Raw genomic sequence first — 14,526 nt, 5'->3', positions numbered from 1 at the left:
CTCTATGGGAAGAATGGCTCATAAAAGCCCAAGTTTAAATGGGGGAAGGGATGGGGGAATTTTTATTGCATTTAACCTCGCTGGCTTTTAAATACTGGGTAATGTTTTGGAAGGAAATCTGCTTTCAGCTCCACTACTCTGCCTGGGGCACTATGGCCCTTGTTTGTCTAAAGGGCTGAGTTCAATTTAAAAAAATAAAAATCTGCCTAGATAAGAATAATCTTGGCCAGTTTGTGCAAACGCAGAGCAGCTCCACTGAGTCTCCTGCTGCTACACTCAAGTACGTGCAGAAACAGAGGGCTGAGCTGTTTGTTGGTAATAGCAACTGTATCACCACTGTATGGCTCGTGCTCAAGTTGCTATAGCGTCCCAATTCCATGAGTTCTTGACATCTCTTCCTTTTCCGGCTGTCCCTCCCCCCTGCAAAACCAACTCCCTGCCCCAGCTACACTTCAGCTGTTGTCTTCTCCCACTAAAAATCTTTAAAATGATTTTAAAAAAACTTGTTCAGATATAGTCACTTAAGGTTTACAGCCCCCCAAATGGAAACTCCGCTATATGGGAAGGGCAGCCTGCACCTACCTACAGCAATAGAGAGAGCACTTCTGAGAGCAGGCAAGGTGAATTTCTGTCACTCTGAGATCAGGTGTGCAGCTACAATACCAGTTAGTAATGGTGCACAGGGAGAAACAGAACTGTGGCCAAGCAGCACTCACTGTGTCTTCTGAACTGGTTTGATCTTTCACGGACTTGCCACTTGTTCTTGAACCCTTAATCATGTTCAGAAGTGGGTGGCACAAAATACATGAATTATGCTGTGATGGAGTCCTGATAGCTCAAAACAAGGCCTTGTTCTCATGATGAATCAGACTAATCCATGTCTCCCTTCCCTTCTCATAAAAGACTTAGTTCTGGCTGCTGAATTCTAGTCCCGTGTAACCAAAATACAAAGATTAGATTCAAAGCCATATATATATATATATATTTTCAAATTCTGGGGGCATGTTTGGACCAAACAGTTGGTTCTGTCCATTGGAGACTGAAGTTTCCAACTGGCCCTGGATACAGATCAGAGTTTTTTTGGTTTTTTTTTTTTTAACCAAAGTTCTAGAACCAGAACATCCCTGAATTCTTTATCAGGCCCGTGTCTACTGGAAAATTTAACGGGATGCCAGATTAGTTTGAGACTAAATTAACAGCAACTATTAAATAGGGAAACTTGAAGTGGTGCAGAATTTAGATGCTACAGCTAAACAGACTTTGGTTTCTGTAATATTTTTTTTTATTTCTAGTGCAAGCAAGGCTGTTGCTGGAGTATTTCAGTCATATAAAGTGGACTACTAAACACTGTGCGCAAAAATACTCAGAGGAAAATATGGAATTCTAGTTCAACATTTCTTTCCAGTAGAAATAGTTGTCAAAAATGCTACGTCATTCATAGTCATTCAGCAGATTGTGACATGGGATGCTTTTTCACTGAAAGACTTAATGGTGTGGATCTTAAAGTTACAGTGGGCAAGACACAATCTAAACTAGATACAGAAGAACCCCTGACAATGCAATGCTGGTTAAATGGGTCTCTTGTTCTTTTCAGGTGAAGAAGATAGCAGCAGAATATTATGACAACCTTCCTCAGCACCAATCTTGGGTTCGAGTTCTTTGGGATTTTGTTTTTGATGACACCATTGGTCCTTACTCACGGATTAAGAGAATATGCAAACTAGCAACAGAAAACCAATAGATTTGCTTTAGTGTCTTCATTAATAATGTTTAAAAAAAATCCAAAATTTGTGAACTTGAGTTTTCAGAGCTAAAAATGATCTGAAGTAATATTTCTATGCACTTACCTTTTCTGTAGTACTAAAGGTGATAAAATATTGAAGCAAACGACAGGCACTGTCTTTTAGAATACTGTAACTTTTATTAAAAGGATTTTTGCTTATGTAACATTGCTCTTTGGCAGGATATCACACATGTATGTTTATAGCAGAGGCTACATAGATTCACCATCCTTTGTACCTTGGTGAAACTTTTACATTTTAAATCCATATTAAACATTTTTTCCCCCTTTTCATCAGGATCATGCATGTGTGGTGGGTGAGATTCAATTTAGACCTGTCCTGGGGTACAGAATGCTTCTAAGCTTGGGAGGAATGAAGAAACATACTTCAAACAGGTGGTTGGCTTGCCTGAATAGGTCAATGCAAGCGGGAGGCAGCCTGGATTCAAGAGCAAACTCAACCTCTTGCTTCTTTGAGGGCTAGGGCTGTATTATACACGCTACTTCAAGTACAGTCATCTCTGAGCTACATCTTGGTTTCTGAGCAGATTACAGCTGGGTCAACAGCTGCTGCAATATTGCTGCCACATCATCTGGGATTGGGAAGGCAGGGACAGACCCAGAATGGAGTAGATGGGAAAAAAAGCTGGAATCTTATTGCCATGAGCAACACAATGGTATGGTCTGTCACATCTAGTGAAGTTATCTGGACAGTGACTGTACAAATGAAGCTGGAACTTCATTTCCTATTCTCATCTGTGTCAGATCAACTTAATCAATGTAGTGGAGAGATTGCTTTTCAGTTTGCCAAGCACACTCCCCTTGAGACATCAGGCCTGATGCTGTTGAACATGTGAGTCAGAATAAAACCCTGCTCATTCAACTTTCTCTGTAATTAGCTCTGCAGGGCTAACCTCCTTCCTGTGATGGTTGCAAGCATGATTCAATACATATAGTACATATGCATCTGTTGAATAAGAATGGTGCCATTATGATTGAGCACAGAACCATAGTCCAAGAGGAGATCAGCTATAGCCTTTCTGGGGCTAATGTATTCAGGGAAAAGCCATAAGCTTCTATTCTTTTGGAGGTGCAAACTGAGAAACAGGGTTTCTAATACCTTGAATTAACATCTTACAGGACAACTGCAGTATGTGCTGAACTGTTAACAGACTAGCTTAAGACTAAACTCTCTTCTACAATGTTATCTTACTTTAAAGTGTCGCTGAATCATTTTGTTTGTACAGAAAAACAAACTGTACATAAATGTCTAAACTTCTGCTATTTCTAAACATAATGCTCCCTCCATCCTGCTTCACTTGGTCTTGCTGCTTTCAGTTTATGGTATAAACTAGCATGGCAGATTTCTTAACCCTGCCTGAGAGACTTGTGGCAGATTGATAAACTGGATCTCTCTTAAGTAAACTTCTAACATTACAAGGCACCCTGACCCTCTCCTAATTTCTTGGCCGTCTTTGATTACTCTTGAGCAAACCATCCTTCCTCTGTTGTATCAGCTGCTACCTCATTACTTGCCTCTATGCTGCTTTTTCTGTTTTGCTATTAATTTAGCACTGCTCAAAGAGAGTCCAAAAGCCTCAATAAAATACTACATGCTCTTCAGCTGATTAGACTTCACTCATGAAATAAGAAGTTTGCACAGTTCAAGCGATCTGGGCTTTTAAAAAGCTGACTGCAGGAGCTACTGCTTCAGTCGCAATTGTAGGTGGGAAATGACAGTTTTAATAAGAAGTGAGCTCAAACTGTTTGATTTCTCTCATGCATCAAAAAATGATCCAGGGCAGGAGGACAGAACAAGGATTCTGCTCTTGTAAATCTTAAACAGACCTAAGTTAGGAGAAATTCTCAAGCCTATACTTGGCTGAAAGAATGGCCCATACTTATTGCACAAGTAGTAAGAGCTGAGTGGGCAGGCAGTGCTGGACTACAGAAAATAAAGGTCAAGTACCAGGTACCAAGGTTGCCTCCAGGACTGCGGTGTGACAATGCAGAGGTTGAAATGCCCAATCTCAATTGGATTGTTGTCTAAAGGCAGCCTCTAGGCTTTGCCTGGAGTAGGGTCATGTGAGCAACCATGGGAAATTTTTAGATCATCAATAACTGCAACCATGCTGTTGCAGCTTTACTAACTGTCACCCACCCTTACTCTGAGTAGGCTGCAGCCTTCTTAAAAACAAAACAAAAAACCCTTTACAAATTAAAAGTCAGGGAATGGGGTTGGGGTTTTTGTGGGGGAGGAGGAGGAGGAGGGAGACAGGAAGTGAATGAGTGAGAGAGGGGAGGGGTTAGTGGTGATCTGAGTGGAGCAGTGGGACACTGGGACCAAGTACTGGTCAGTAAATGTTACTGATGATGATATGAGTTTGCAGGGCTGTGACAGACTCAGAGATGTGGTATTTCCAGATTCTAGTAGCCTGTTTGCAGTCTGGCCCTGGTCAACATGGACGGAGGGCAGAGGTAAGACTCTGTGCCTCAACTGCTGCAGGAAGATGGGGCTAGCAGCCAGCTGTTCCCCTCCTGGAGCTGCTGCTGCACCGCTGGCTTTGCACTGCTAGGAGTGGTCAGGGAAAGGGGAGCAGGTAATGAGTTGCCTGCTTGGACAGATTCTGAAATGCTGGTTAATGCTACATGGATGGGCCTCTCCTGCTTGTTTTATTAAAAATGAATGTTACGTGAGATTTCACAACATGCAGGCAGCCTTGCTCTTGTGTTCTCACCAGAGCCTCCAAAACCAGCAAGAAAACACACCACAGCAACACAGTGAAATTAAAGTGCAAAGCTAGAGCAACTAATGAACAAAACCAAAAGCAGGGCCATATGGACAATAAACAGTTTATTACCAATATGAACACAGATACTGTGGTGCACTGACGTACCGTTTTAATATTGTGATAACTGAGTCAAAGACCTTGTCAGCTGACAACTAACATGTCTCTGTTTCTTCTGGTGATGCCACAATACATTTCTGTTGGCAAAGGGTCTTCATTTACATTGCAGACTACCAGTAAAATGACTTTGAAGTCATCTATTAAAAGCAAATGGTTCACATGTTTTCTTACCTACTACTAAAAAGAAACATAATACATTTAAATAAGCAAATTCAAAATACAAAAAAGGGCTGACAAATCTGATGTGCTGTGTCAGATGAAATCTAAAAAATCCAGAAATTTAAAATTTAATATTTTCTTTAGATTAAGACTTTTAAAATGAAGCAAATCCAAGGCAGCAGCAAGCTTCAAAGTGTGCTCAGTCTGCTAATAAAAAGGGTTTAAGAACAAAGACAGTGCAGGTGTCCTCTTTCACCATCTTGCATGACCTTGGTACACTTAGAAATGATCCAATCTTCCTAGCATCCTTAGTACCTCGCAGATGCTGTGCAGTCATTATGTTGTACTGATTCTACTCAACTCCTGCCTTATGGCTGGAAAACCAAACCAAAAGGTTAATTCAGACAACTACTCCCAGTGACAGGTGGTAAATACTCAGAGCCAATGGCAGAAGGAGTGTAAGTTATACACTGGTAAGAGGATGCGAGTAACTTGCATAGCAAAGGGGGCAGAAGGGTGGGATTGCAGCTGGGGAAAAACAAGAGGAAGCAGTAAAAAAGTGTGTGTGGAAGGCTGGAGGGTTGAAAGGGCTGTTCTATTTTGTACCTTCTTACACACGCCTAATGGTTGTTTCTCATGTTAAAATTTGCCCCCGTGCCACCCAAATTGCACTCCTTGTGTCTGCTCCTGCTCCCATTTAAATCAAAGACAAAACTCCCACTGATTTCAATGGCAGCACAATTAGGATGCCTTACACCACCATTTATGTTGCCCGAAACGGCAAATCTTAGTCAAATAGTATCAAATTTTTTAATGCCTTTTAACAATACATTGTATTAATACACACACAAAAATAAGGGTCACATTTCTATAATACTGTTTAGTGCTTTATAAGTTAAGCCTCACACTACCCTTATGTGTACATATGTACAGGTCAAGTATTATAGTGTAGGTCATACAGCCAGGTGGGATCAGAGCCAAAGAATTCTGACTCTCTTTCCTCTATCTAACAAATGGACCACACAGTTCATTCTATGCTACCTTAGAGACTAACCAATTTATTTGAGCATAAGCTTTTGTGAGCTGCAGCTCACTTCATCGGATGCATACTATGGAAAATATAGAAGATGTTTGTTTTTATACACACAAATCATGAAAAAATGGGTGTTTATCACTACAAAAGGTTTTCTCTCCCTCCACCCCGCTCCCCTGCTGGTAATAGCTTATGTAAAGTGATCCTCTCCTTACAATGTGTATGATAATCAAGGTGGGCCATTTCCAGCACAAATCCAGGTTTTCTCCCCCCCGCCCCAAACCCACTGACTTCCTGAGGAAACTACAATCCATCGGTGATCTTCCTGATAACACCATCCTGGCCACTATGGATGTAGAAGGCCTGTACACCAACATTCCACACAAAGATGGACTACAAGCCATCAAGAACACTATCCCCGATAATGTCACGGCTAACCTGGTTGCTGAACTTTGTGACTTTGTCCTTACCCATAACTATTTCACATTTGGGGACAATGTATACCTTCAAATCAGCGGCACTGCTATGGGTATCTGCATGGCCCCACAGTATGCCAACATTTTTATGGCTGATTTAGAACAACGCTTCCTCAGCTCTTGTCCCCCAACACCCCTAACTCTACTTGCGCTATATTGATGACATCTTCATCATCTGGACCCATGGAAAAGAAGCCCTTGAGGAATTCCACCATGATTTCAACAATTTCCATCCCACCATCAACCTCAGCCTGGTCCAGTTCACACAAGAGATCCACTTCCTGGACACTACAGTGCTAATAAACAATGGTCACATAAACACCACCCTATACCGGAAACCTACTGACCGCTATTCCTACCTACATGCCTCCAGCTTTCACCCTGACCACACCACACGATCCATTGTCTACAGCCAAGCTCTGCAATACAACTGCATTTGCTCCAATCCCTCAGACAGAGACAAACACCTACAAGATCGCTATCAAGCATTCTTACAACTACAATACCCACCTGTGGAAGTGAAGAAACAGATTGATAGAGCCAGAAGAGTTCCCAGAAGTCACCTACTACAGGACAGGCCTAACAAAGAAGATAACAGAACGCCACTAGCCGTCACCTTTAGCCCCCAACTAAAACCCCTCCAACGCATTATTAAGGATCTACATCCTATCCTGAAGGATGACCCAACACTCTCACAAATCTTGGGAGACAGGCCAGTCCTTGCCTACAGACAGCCCCCCAACCTGAAGCGAATACTCACCAGCAACCACATACCACACAACAGAACCACTAACCCAGGAACCTATCCTTGCAACAAAGCCCGTTGCCAACTGTGCCCACATATCTATTCAGGGGACACCATCACAGGGCCTAATAACATCAGCCACACTATCAGAGGCTCGTTCACCTGCGCATCTACCAATGTGATATATGCCATCATGTGCCAGCAATGCCCCTCTGCCATGTACATTGGTCAAACTGGACAGTCTCTACGTAAAAGACTAAATGGACACAAATCAGATGTCAAGAATTATAACATTCATAAACCAGTTGGAGAACACTTCAATCTCTCTGGTCACGCGATTACAGACATGAAAGTTGCAACACAAAAACTTCAAAATCAGACTCCAGCAAGAGACGGCTGAATTGGAATTCATTTGCAAATTGGATACAATTAACTTAGGCTTGAATAGAGACTAGGAGTGGCTAAGTCATTATGCAAGGTAACCTATTTCCCCTTGTTTTCCTAACCCTCCCCTTCCTCAGACGTTCTTGTTAAACCCTGGATTTGTGCTGGAAATGGCCCACCTTGATTATCATACACATTGTAAGGAGAGTGATCACTTTAGATAAGCTATTACCAACAGGAGAGTGGGTTTGTTTGGGGGGGTGGGGGAGGGGGGGAGAAAACCTGGATTTGTGCTGGAAATGGCCCACCTTGATTATCATACACATTGTAAGGAGAGTGATCACTTTACATAAGCTATTACCAGCAGGAGAGTGGGGTGGGGGGAGAGAAAACCTTTTGTAGTGATAAACACCCATTTTTTCATGATTTTTGTGTATAAAAACAAACATCTTCTGTATTTTCCACAGTATGCATCCGATGAAGTGAGCTGTAGCTCACGAAAGCTTATGCTCAAATAAATTGGTTAGTCTCTAAGGTGCCACAAGTACTCCTTTTCTTTTTGCGAATACAGACTAACACGGCTGTTACTCTGAAACCTGTCATTCTATGCTAGTGTCTGATGTGCATGGAAAAGCCTTACAACTTCCTATTGACAGTCGCAGTCTATAGAAATTAGTATTCTTTTTATGTAGTTTCAAAATAATTCTAGAAAACTGTATTTTGCTAGAATATGGTTAAAAAACAAGCTTATGAGAAACAAATCTTCTGAGATTTAGTTTATGATCACTGCAGCTGTTGGGAAGGGGATTTTGGCCCCCGTGTTATGCTATTACACACTTTGCTAGATGCATTGTGGGGATTTCTCAGAACCATCACCCTGACACATCAATGCTCTGATATGGTACCACCAATAATTAATAATTCTCATACAGCAAATTAGGGGATGGAGTTGTAAATACTAAAACAAGATTTCTTCTTGCTTCTTTTCAGTTGCCTTAGCAACAAGTTCAATGACCCCAGCAATTCTGTAATGGAGTGTTTTTATTGCTGTGTAAACAATATCCTTTGGTCTTGGAACAGTACTAGCTGAGAAAACACCTATCACCTAGAACAGCAGTCAGTATCGGAATCTAGTTAGTTTGTTTAAGGTAGCGCAAAACTTGCTGAATGAACAAAGCCACACAAATGTGGACAAACTCAGTTTTGTTCTATGTGAGGATTTAAAACCCTATTTTATTTAGCACAGGTGAGAATTCATAGCGTAGCAGAGTAACTGAAAGACCAAGGATGGCAGAACTTCCTTCTTTCTGGTCTGCATTTAAACCAGTGCTGAGCATCTCAGTTAGATATGCATGGAAGAGTGCAGTCTTTGTATTGCTCGTAAAAATCCCTTACATGAAGCTTTGATATATATACACAGTTGACTATGAAATCAGGATGTCGGGAAAAAGCTAAGCCATCCCCAAAAGGCAACGCAAAACTGCTGAAAAGATTCAGACTGAATGCCTTATGTTCAAGCTTCAGAACAGAGCACAGACAAACAAGGCATGTAAAAATGCAACTGAGTGATCAAAATTCAGTGGATACTTCTGGGTAGATACTTCTGTCTCTTGTGGTTCCACTCCAGCTTCTGAGCAATAGTCACATCCATACTTGTCACAGCTATTTCATATTTACATATAACTAATACATATTTAACAAAGAGCTTCTTGGAAAGTAGTTGTAAAACTACTTTCTGAGGAACTCTCTGCAGCTTTTATTTTCTTATGTGTTGAATCTGAGTGAAATCTCTCAGGATCAAACTTAGAAAAATAATGTATTTTGATATTTCTTACCATCAATGATCTCTTCTTTCACTTTGTGTAACTCTCTTACAACTTCCTCCAATATTTCCTGATGAGACAAAACAAAAGATGTACGTTCAGAATTCCATGGCCTCCATTATGGGCCGGTCCATATAGATGATAAAAACCCACTACTGCTATCAGCTAAATAACTTTTCTCCTTTAGGTCCAGTGGTTCTGTGTTCTGGACCTGCGTTCTCACTACCAAAGGGGTTGAGTTCTGTACCTGTTGATGTACCAGGGAAGAGGGGATGGCATTGCTGCACAAACATTTTGATGTTTCCCTCTGAGCTTCAAGGAACCACTATGATCTACTCTGATCTCCTCCATAATACAATAGGAGCTTTGTAAGTTTGGGCAAACAGAAAGGCAAAAAGTGATGTTTCTATCTTCATTTAGCCTGACCAGTTGCCCTTCATGTATGACAAATATAAAGGGGAAAGACAGCTACCCATATCAAATTCCCTACGCTCAAAAAACCCACTCACTCACTTGTTTCATTCGATCAAAATCTAAGGCATCCATAGCCACATCATTGCTGCTGCTCACGGGCTTCATCCTTGAGAAATGGAAACAAAGGATAAAGGAGCAAATCAATTCTCTGCAATGTTTACTAAGCCATGTGGTGTTTGCTACTGTCATTATGATTGAAGCATGTTAATAGTCACTGGCTGCAAAACACCTAGCTCAGAAGTTCTCAACCAGGGGTCCGCAGCCCCCTGGGGGGGCCTTGAGCTGGTTTCAGGGAGCTGTGGGGCTCCACAGCTGAAGTGTGGGGCTGAAACTGGGAGCAGAACCACAGGAATCCCCAAGCCTCAGTGCCCCCTGGGGGTCTGAAGCCAGGAGTGAAGCCATGGGGGTGAAGCTGGGTGTCCCGAGCCCCGGTTGGGCTGAAGCCCAGTGCCCCCTCAGGGCAGAAGCCGGGAATGGAGCTGCGGGGCTGAAGCCCTGAGCCTCGGTGTCCCCTTCGGGGCTGAAGCCAGGAGCGGAGTCACCGGCAGTGGAGCCATAGGTACCCCGGAGCCCTGGCGCTTCCCTCAGGGCTAAAGCCCCAAGCCCCAGTACCCATCATGGGGCTGAACCTGGAAGCGAAGCAACGGGGCTGAAGCCGCGAGAACCCCAGCGCTCCCCCTCAGTCAAAAGCCCTGAGCCCCGATGCCCGCACAGGGCGGAAGTCCCAAGCCTGGAGTCCCCCCACCCTGCAGCTGAAGCCCCAGCCTCCCCATCCCCCAGCCAGTGGCTGAAGTCCAGAGCCCCAACCCCCTCCTGCCATTTGGCCCTGGAGTTTTTATAGCGTGGGGGCGGAGGGGGGGCTGGAGATGAGAAAGAAAAAGGTTGAGAACCCCTAACCTAGATGAAATCCCAACACACAGCTCTTGAGTAGGTTAACTTTTTTAAAAGTTCCATTACTCCCTCTTGTGCCATTCAGGAGTATTTTGCAGCCAGCCTATCTTGTGAAGCAAGCAGCACTATACTGGGACAGCAGACTGCAGCTGATCACTACCATCCAGCAAGAGAGCTTGTTTTCTAATCTTAAAATGCAGCGGAGAGGCTGAGGAGTGAATTAATATGTAACACTTTATCCAAAGAGTTCTGATCAATAATATTAAGTTCTAGACAGTTCTATGGCTACTTTAAAGTAGAGTCTTCATGGCTGTTAATTATTTACCGTGACAAGGCGGGTGAGGTAATATTTTTTATTAGACCAACCTCTGCTGGTGAAAGAGACAGGCTTTTGAGCTACACAGAGCTGTTCCTCAGGTCTGAGAAACGTTCTCAGTGCCCAGACCTGAAGAAGAGCTCTGTGACGCTCCAAAGCTTGTCTCTCTCACCAACAGAAGTTGGTGCAATAAAAGATATTATCTCACCCACCTTCTCACTCTAACAGCCTGGGACCAACATGGCTACAGCACCACTGTGTAGTTAGTGTAGCAGTGATGGAGGTTTGCAGGATCAATGGCTGATTCAAACATTTGAAAATTAAGTCTCTCCTCCACACCTGCATTTCCTAAAAAATAAACACTGTCTTGACTGCTCAGGACTCAGTCAGCTGCTAAAATCATGGTAAACCCAAAAAAGTGATGCTTGCTTAAACTAACTGTATTAGTGACTGTAGTCAGCAATCCATCCCATTGCTGAGTCGTGCCTTAGGCGGGCTGAGCGGTAAGGCTGTACAGCACAAGCTGTGTTTCTTGGCCCAGCATCCCAAAGACTTCAGGTTTGTGTAACTACATCTGAGTCCTGTCTCTTTTCTATCGCCAAGGGCACCGCAGTGGACATTATTGAAAGGGCTGACCTCAAGAGAGGCTTGCTTTGTTAAAATAGCCAGTAGAGGTTATGAACCCTTTTTTGAAATTGGTGACTCTTTATGAAGCGTTTTACAAAAAGATCAAGTGGCCTATGCCTAATGAGAACATTTCAGCCTTGGCTCTGCTATTGTCTTTAGGCGCAAGTTCGTTCTTAGGCAAGTCTTGCATTGATTCCAGCGGCCCTTCAGCCCAACAAAGAGCTGCACAACCAAGTCCTTTGTGTTTCCTGAATTCTGATCCTTATGCTGCCCACGTGAGCTATGAGCAAGATTACGAGTGGGGTTTTCTGAAGGGACTCAGTGGTGGTCTCACTCTGGTTGTGGTCAAATGCCCACTGACGCTGTTGGAGCAGAGCTGGGCCAACAGGGAGCGCTTTTGAAAATCCCACCCACAAAGTGTATGAATGAGAGAACAAGCAGAGTAGTTTCTTGTGCTAGGCCTAGAACAGAACGTGAATGCACTTCCCACTGAACATCCTCCAAACAGCAGTGGTCTTACAGCAGTCACTGCGTGAAAACTTGGTAACTAGCTTTAGCTCAGCATTTGCAAGGACAGGGAATACTATGATCATCTGAATCTAATGAAAGCTGGCACATCTTTAATGGCTGACGTATGGTGGATCTGGGATAGACCCAGGCAGCCAAATTTTGCCTTTAGTTACACCTGTGCAACCCCACTGAAGTCAGTGAAATGTGGGGCAGTATTTGACCCTGTTCTTTCACACAGTGCGCTCCGACATCTGCCATCACCCACTTATTTTTCTGTGTGTTAACAACACTGTAGCACAAAATAACAGTGTCAAATAAGAGAAAGCGTTTGTTACTGAAATGAATAATTTAAAGCACTATGTCCCACCTCCAACCCCTAACTTATCCCAACAACGCTCAGAGCTCTATACGATAGTCACATTGTGGTACTGGCCGAGGACTGGAAGTAAGCCTTTTTCTAGCTTCCCAATGTCACACTTAAACCTTTCAATACCTGTGATCATGTACTGTGCCTGTAATTTGGCCATTTGGACGGACAAGCTTTGTTGGACTCCTCCCTTTGACTTTCCAATCTACAAAAGCAGACCCATCCTGTCTCCTCTTTCCTGGTTGCCCTCTCTGGTGGCTCCTATGCTGCACTCAGCTTCATTTTTCCTTCCTCACTCCTTGCTGCACATGTTCCTTACTGGATGCAAAAATAATTTCTCCTCTCTTGGGTGCAGGCCCCCAGATGGATTCTGCTTTTGAGTGTTCTCATGCGCTGGGCAATGGAAGTGTCTCCTGTTAGGAAGGATCACCCGGAAAGATGCTTAAGTCCCGTTGACTTCTGTGATACTTAAGCACAGCTTACTTGAATAAGGGCCCCGGGGCAGAAATCCTAGGGCAGTTCATGGCATTACCACTCACTCCCTGAGCCAAACTTTCTTTGATATCAGATATCACAAATTCACAATCACTCTGCCCAATTGAGACCAGCCTCTGGCTCAGAGTTAGTAAAGCAGCAGACAGGAGCAAATCACAACAGGCTGAGGACAGTCATGACAAGGACAAATGAATGTTAGTTGCTGTACCAACGATGACATGATTTCCCAAAGGACAAGCTGAGACAGTTAAGAAGCCAGATCATTTTTCAGTACCTAGAAGGTAGTTGGGATTGTATGGGGCTCTTAGCTTCAAGACTCTTCACTGATGGATTTCTATGGCAATGGAATGAAATAAGACATGAATTGAGCACACGTTATGTAGATAGCATGCTTACAGTCCAGACTGTGCTACTATTCTAGAGACTAACCCGTGCAGCTCACCTAGAGAGTAATGAAGATACAGGCTTTTCAACAGAATTGCTTCTTTCCCATGGCTTCTTCCCAGGGTCTGTAAAGTAATAATGAAGAATTACTGTTTGTTCTGGTTTTTTCCCTTGCCCAGTAAAAACATGAAACTGTTTTTCTTATATATTTATTCATTCAGCTGGGATGGAGGCTTTACAGAGATGTATCCAAGGGAGCAGATAGGCTAGCAATAATGAATAATAATGACTGCTGCTTTTAATTGGGACAGTATTAGTAAAAATCTATGCAGAGGAGGGGCAATGACACTTGATCCCCTTTAGCTAGTGCCAAGCAGTTAAGTGATGTTTAACCTCATACTAAAAGATATGGAATTCTGAGTTTTGCTTTTTTAATACAAAAATCACTCAAATAGTAAAAGAAGAAATAAGGAATAAATACTATGAGTATAATTTTAATTCAATTACAATATTTTCATTTTGTTTTTCTACACTTTTCTACATTTAAAGGGCCTCTTCTCCTAATTGCAACAACTTTTTCATCAAAATGACAGACATGCAGCTCTCCAGCTGGGGACCATGGGCCACTAGTGGTCTCCGGACTCCGGATCACCCCTGGTGGCCTGCAGTATGAAGCATTTTGAGAATAAAGCAGTAGGGTTCTGGGGAGCTGGGTCTACAAGAGGCTCTCATGCTTACAAAGTGGTCTACAGAACAGAAAAAGGTGGAGAATCCCTCTGATAAACCCAGTTAAGTGGATTCTCATGCATGTGTCTAATATCACGAATAAAAAGGCTATTTACATTTTATAATATTTAGTTCAAATGTCAATGGGACAACAGAACTGTAAAGTGTTTGGATATCTCAGAAGGGATGGCAGCATTACAGCTATGCAAATCACCATGGAGGATTTCATATGGTCCAGGTTACAAAATGCCAAACCCACTGTATATTTTTACAAAACACTCAGCCAAAAATACCCGATTTTTCTTGCCTTGGCATATCTAGGAGTATATAACCTTTCCTGAAGTTCCTTACTATGAGCCCAATCTTTCTGATTGAAGTAGACCATATGTAAGTGAATAGCCCCACTGAAGTCAATGAGATACAACTT

The 14,526-nt window shown here is 42.8% G+C and overlaps 2 protein-coding genes across 5 annotated transcripts in view; one reads left to right on the top strand and one right to left on the bottom strand.

The window, feature by feature from the left end:
- The window catches only part of DEGS2 (delta 4-desaturase, sphingolipid 2), a 29,558-nt gene extending 27,460 nt beyond the window's left edge, over positions 1-2,098 (top strand). The window contains exon 3 of the mRNA XM_073349642.1: positions 1,595-2,098. Coding sequence (XP_073205743.1) covers positions 1,595-1,741 — 147 coding nt within the window. The 3' untranslated portion in view covers positions 1,742-2,098. The remainder of the gene's footprint in view (positions 1-1,594) is intronic.
- The window catches only part of EVL (Enah/Vasp-like), a 219,820-nt gene continuing 207,170 nt past the window's right edge, over positions 1,877-14,526 (bottom strand). For 2 of the 4 annotated variants that reach the window (XM_073349638.2, XM_073349639.2), the window contains exons 10-14: positions 13,432-13,498; positions 13,264-13,323; positions 9,823-9,889; positions 9,322-9,379; positions 1,877-5,222 (exon numbers count right to left, since the gene is read on the bottom strand). In XM_073349638.2, the coding sequence (XP_073205739.1) occupies positions 5,185-5,222; positions 9,322-9,379; positions 9,823-9,889; positions 13,264-13,323; positions 13,432-13,498 (290 nt within the window). In that variant the 3' untranslated portion in view covers positions 1,877-5,184. The remainder of the gene's footprint in view (positions 5,223-9,321; positions 9,380-9,822; positions 9,890-13,263; positions 13,324-13,431; positions 13,499-14,526) is intronic. The other 2 variants (XM_073349640.2, XM_073349641.2) reach the window with 2 other exon arrangements.

Source organism: Lepidochelys kempii, chromosome 6, assembly GCF_965140285.1.
Source record: "Lepidochelys kempii isolate rLepKem1 chromosome 6, rLepKem1.hap1, whole genome shotgun sequence".
In the NCBI taxonomy this organism is placed as follows: Eukaryota; Metazoa; Chordata; order Testudines; family Cheloniidae; genus Lepidochelys; species Lepidochelys kempii.
Note: the sequence above shows the minus strand (reverse complement) of the source record. Positions and strands in the feature narration are given on the sequence as shown.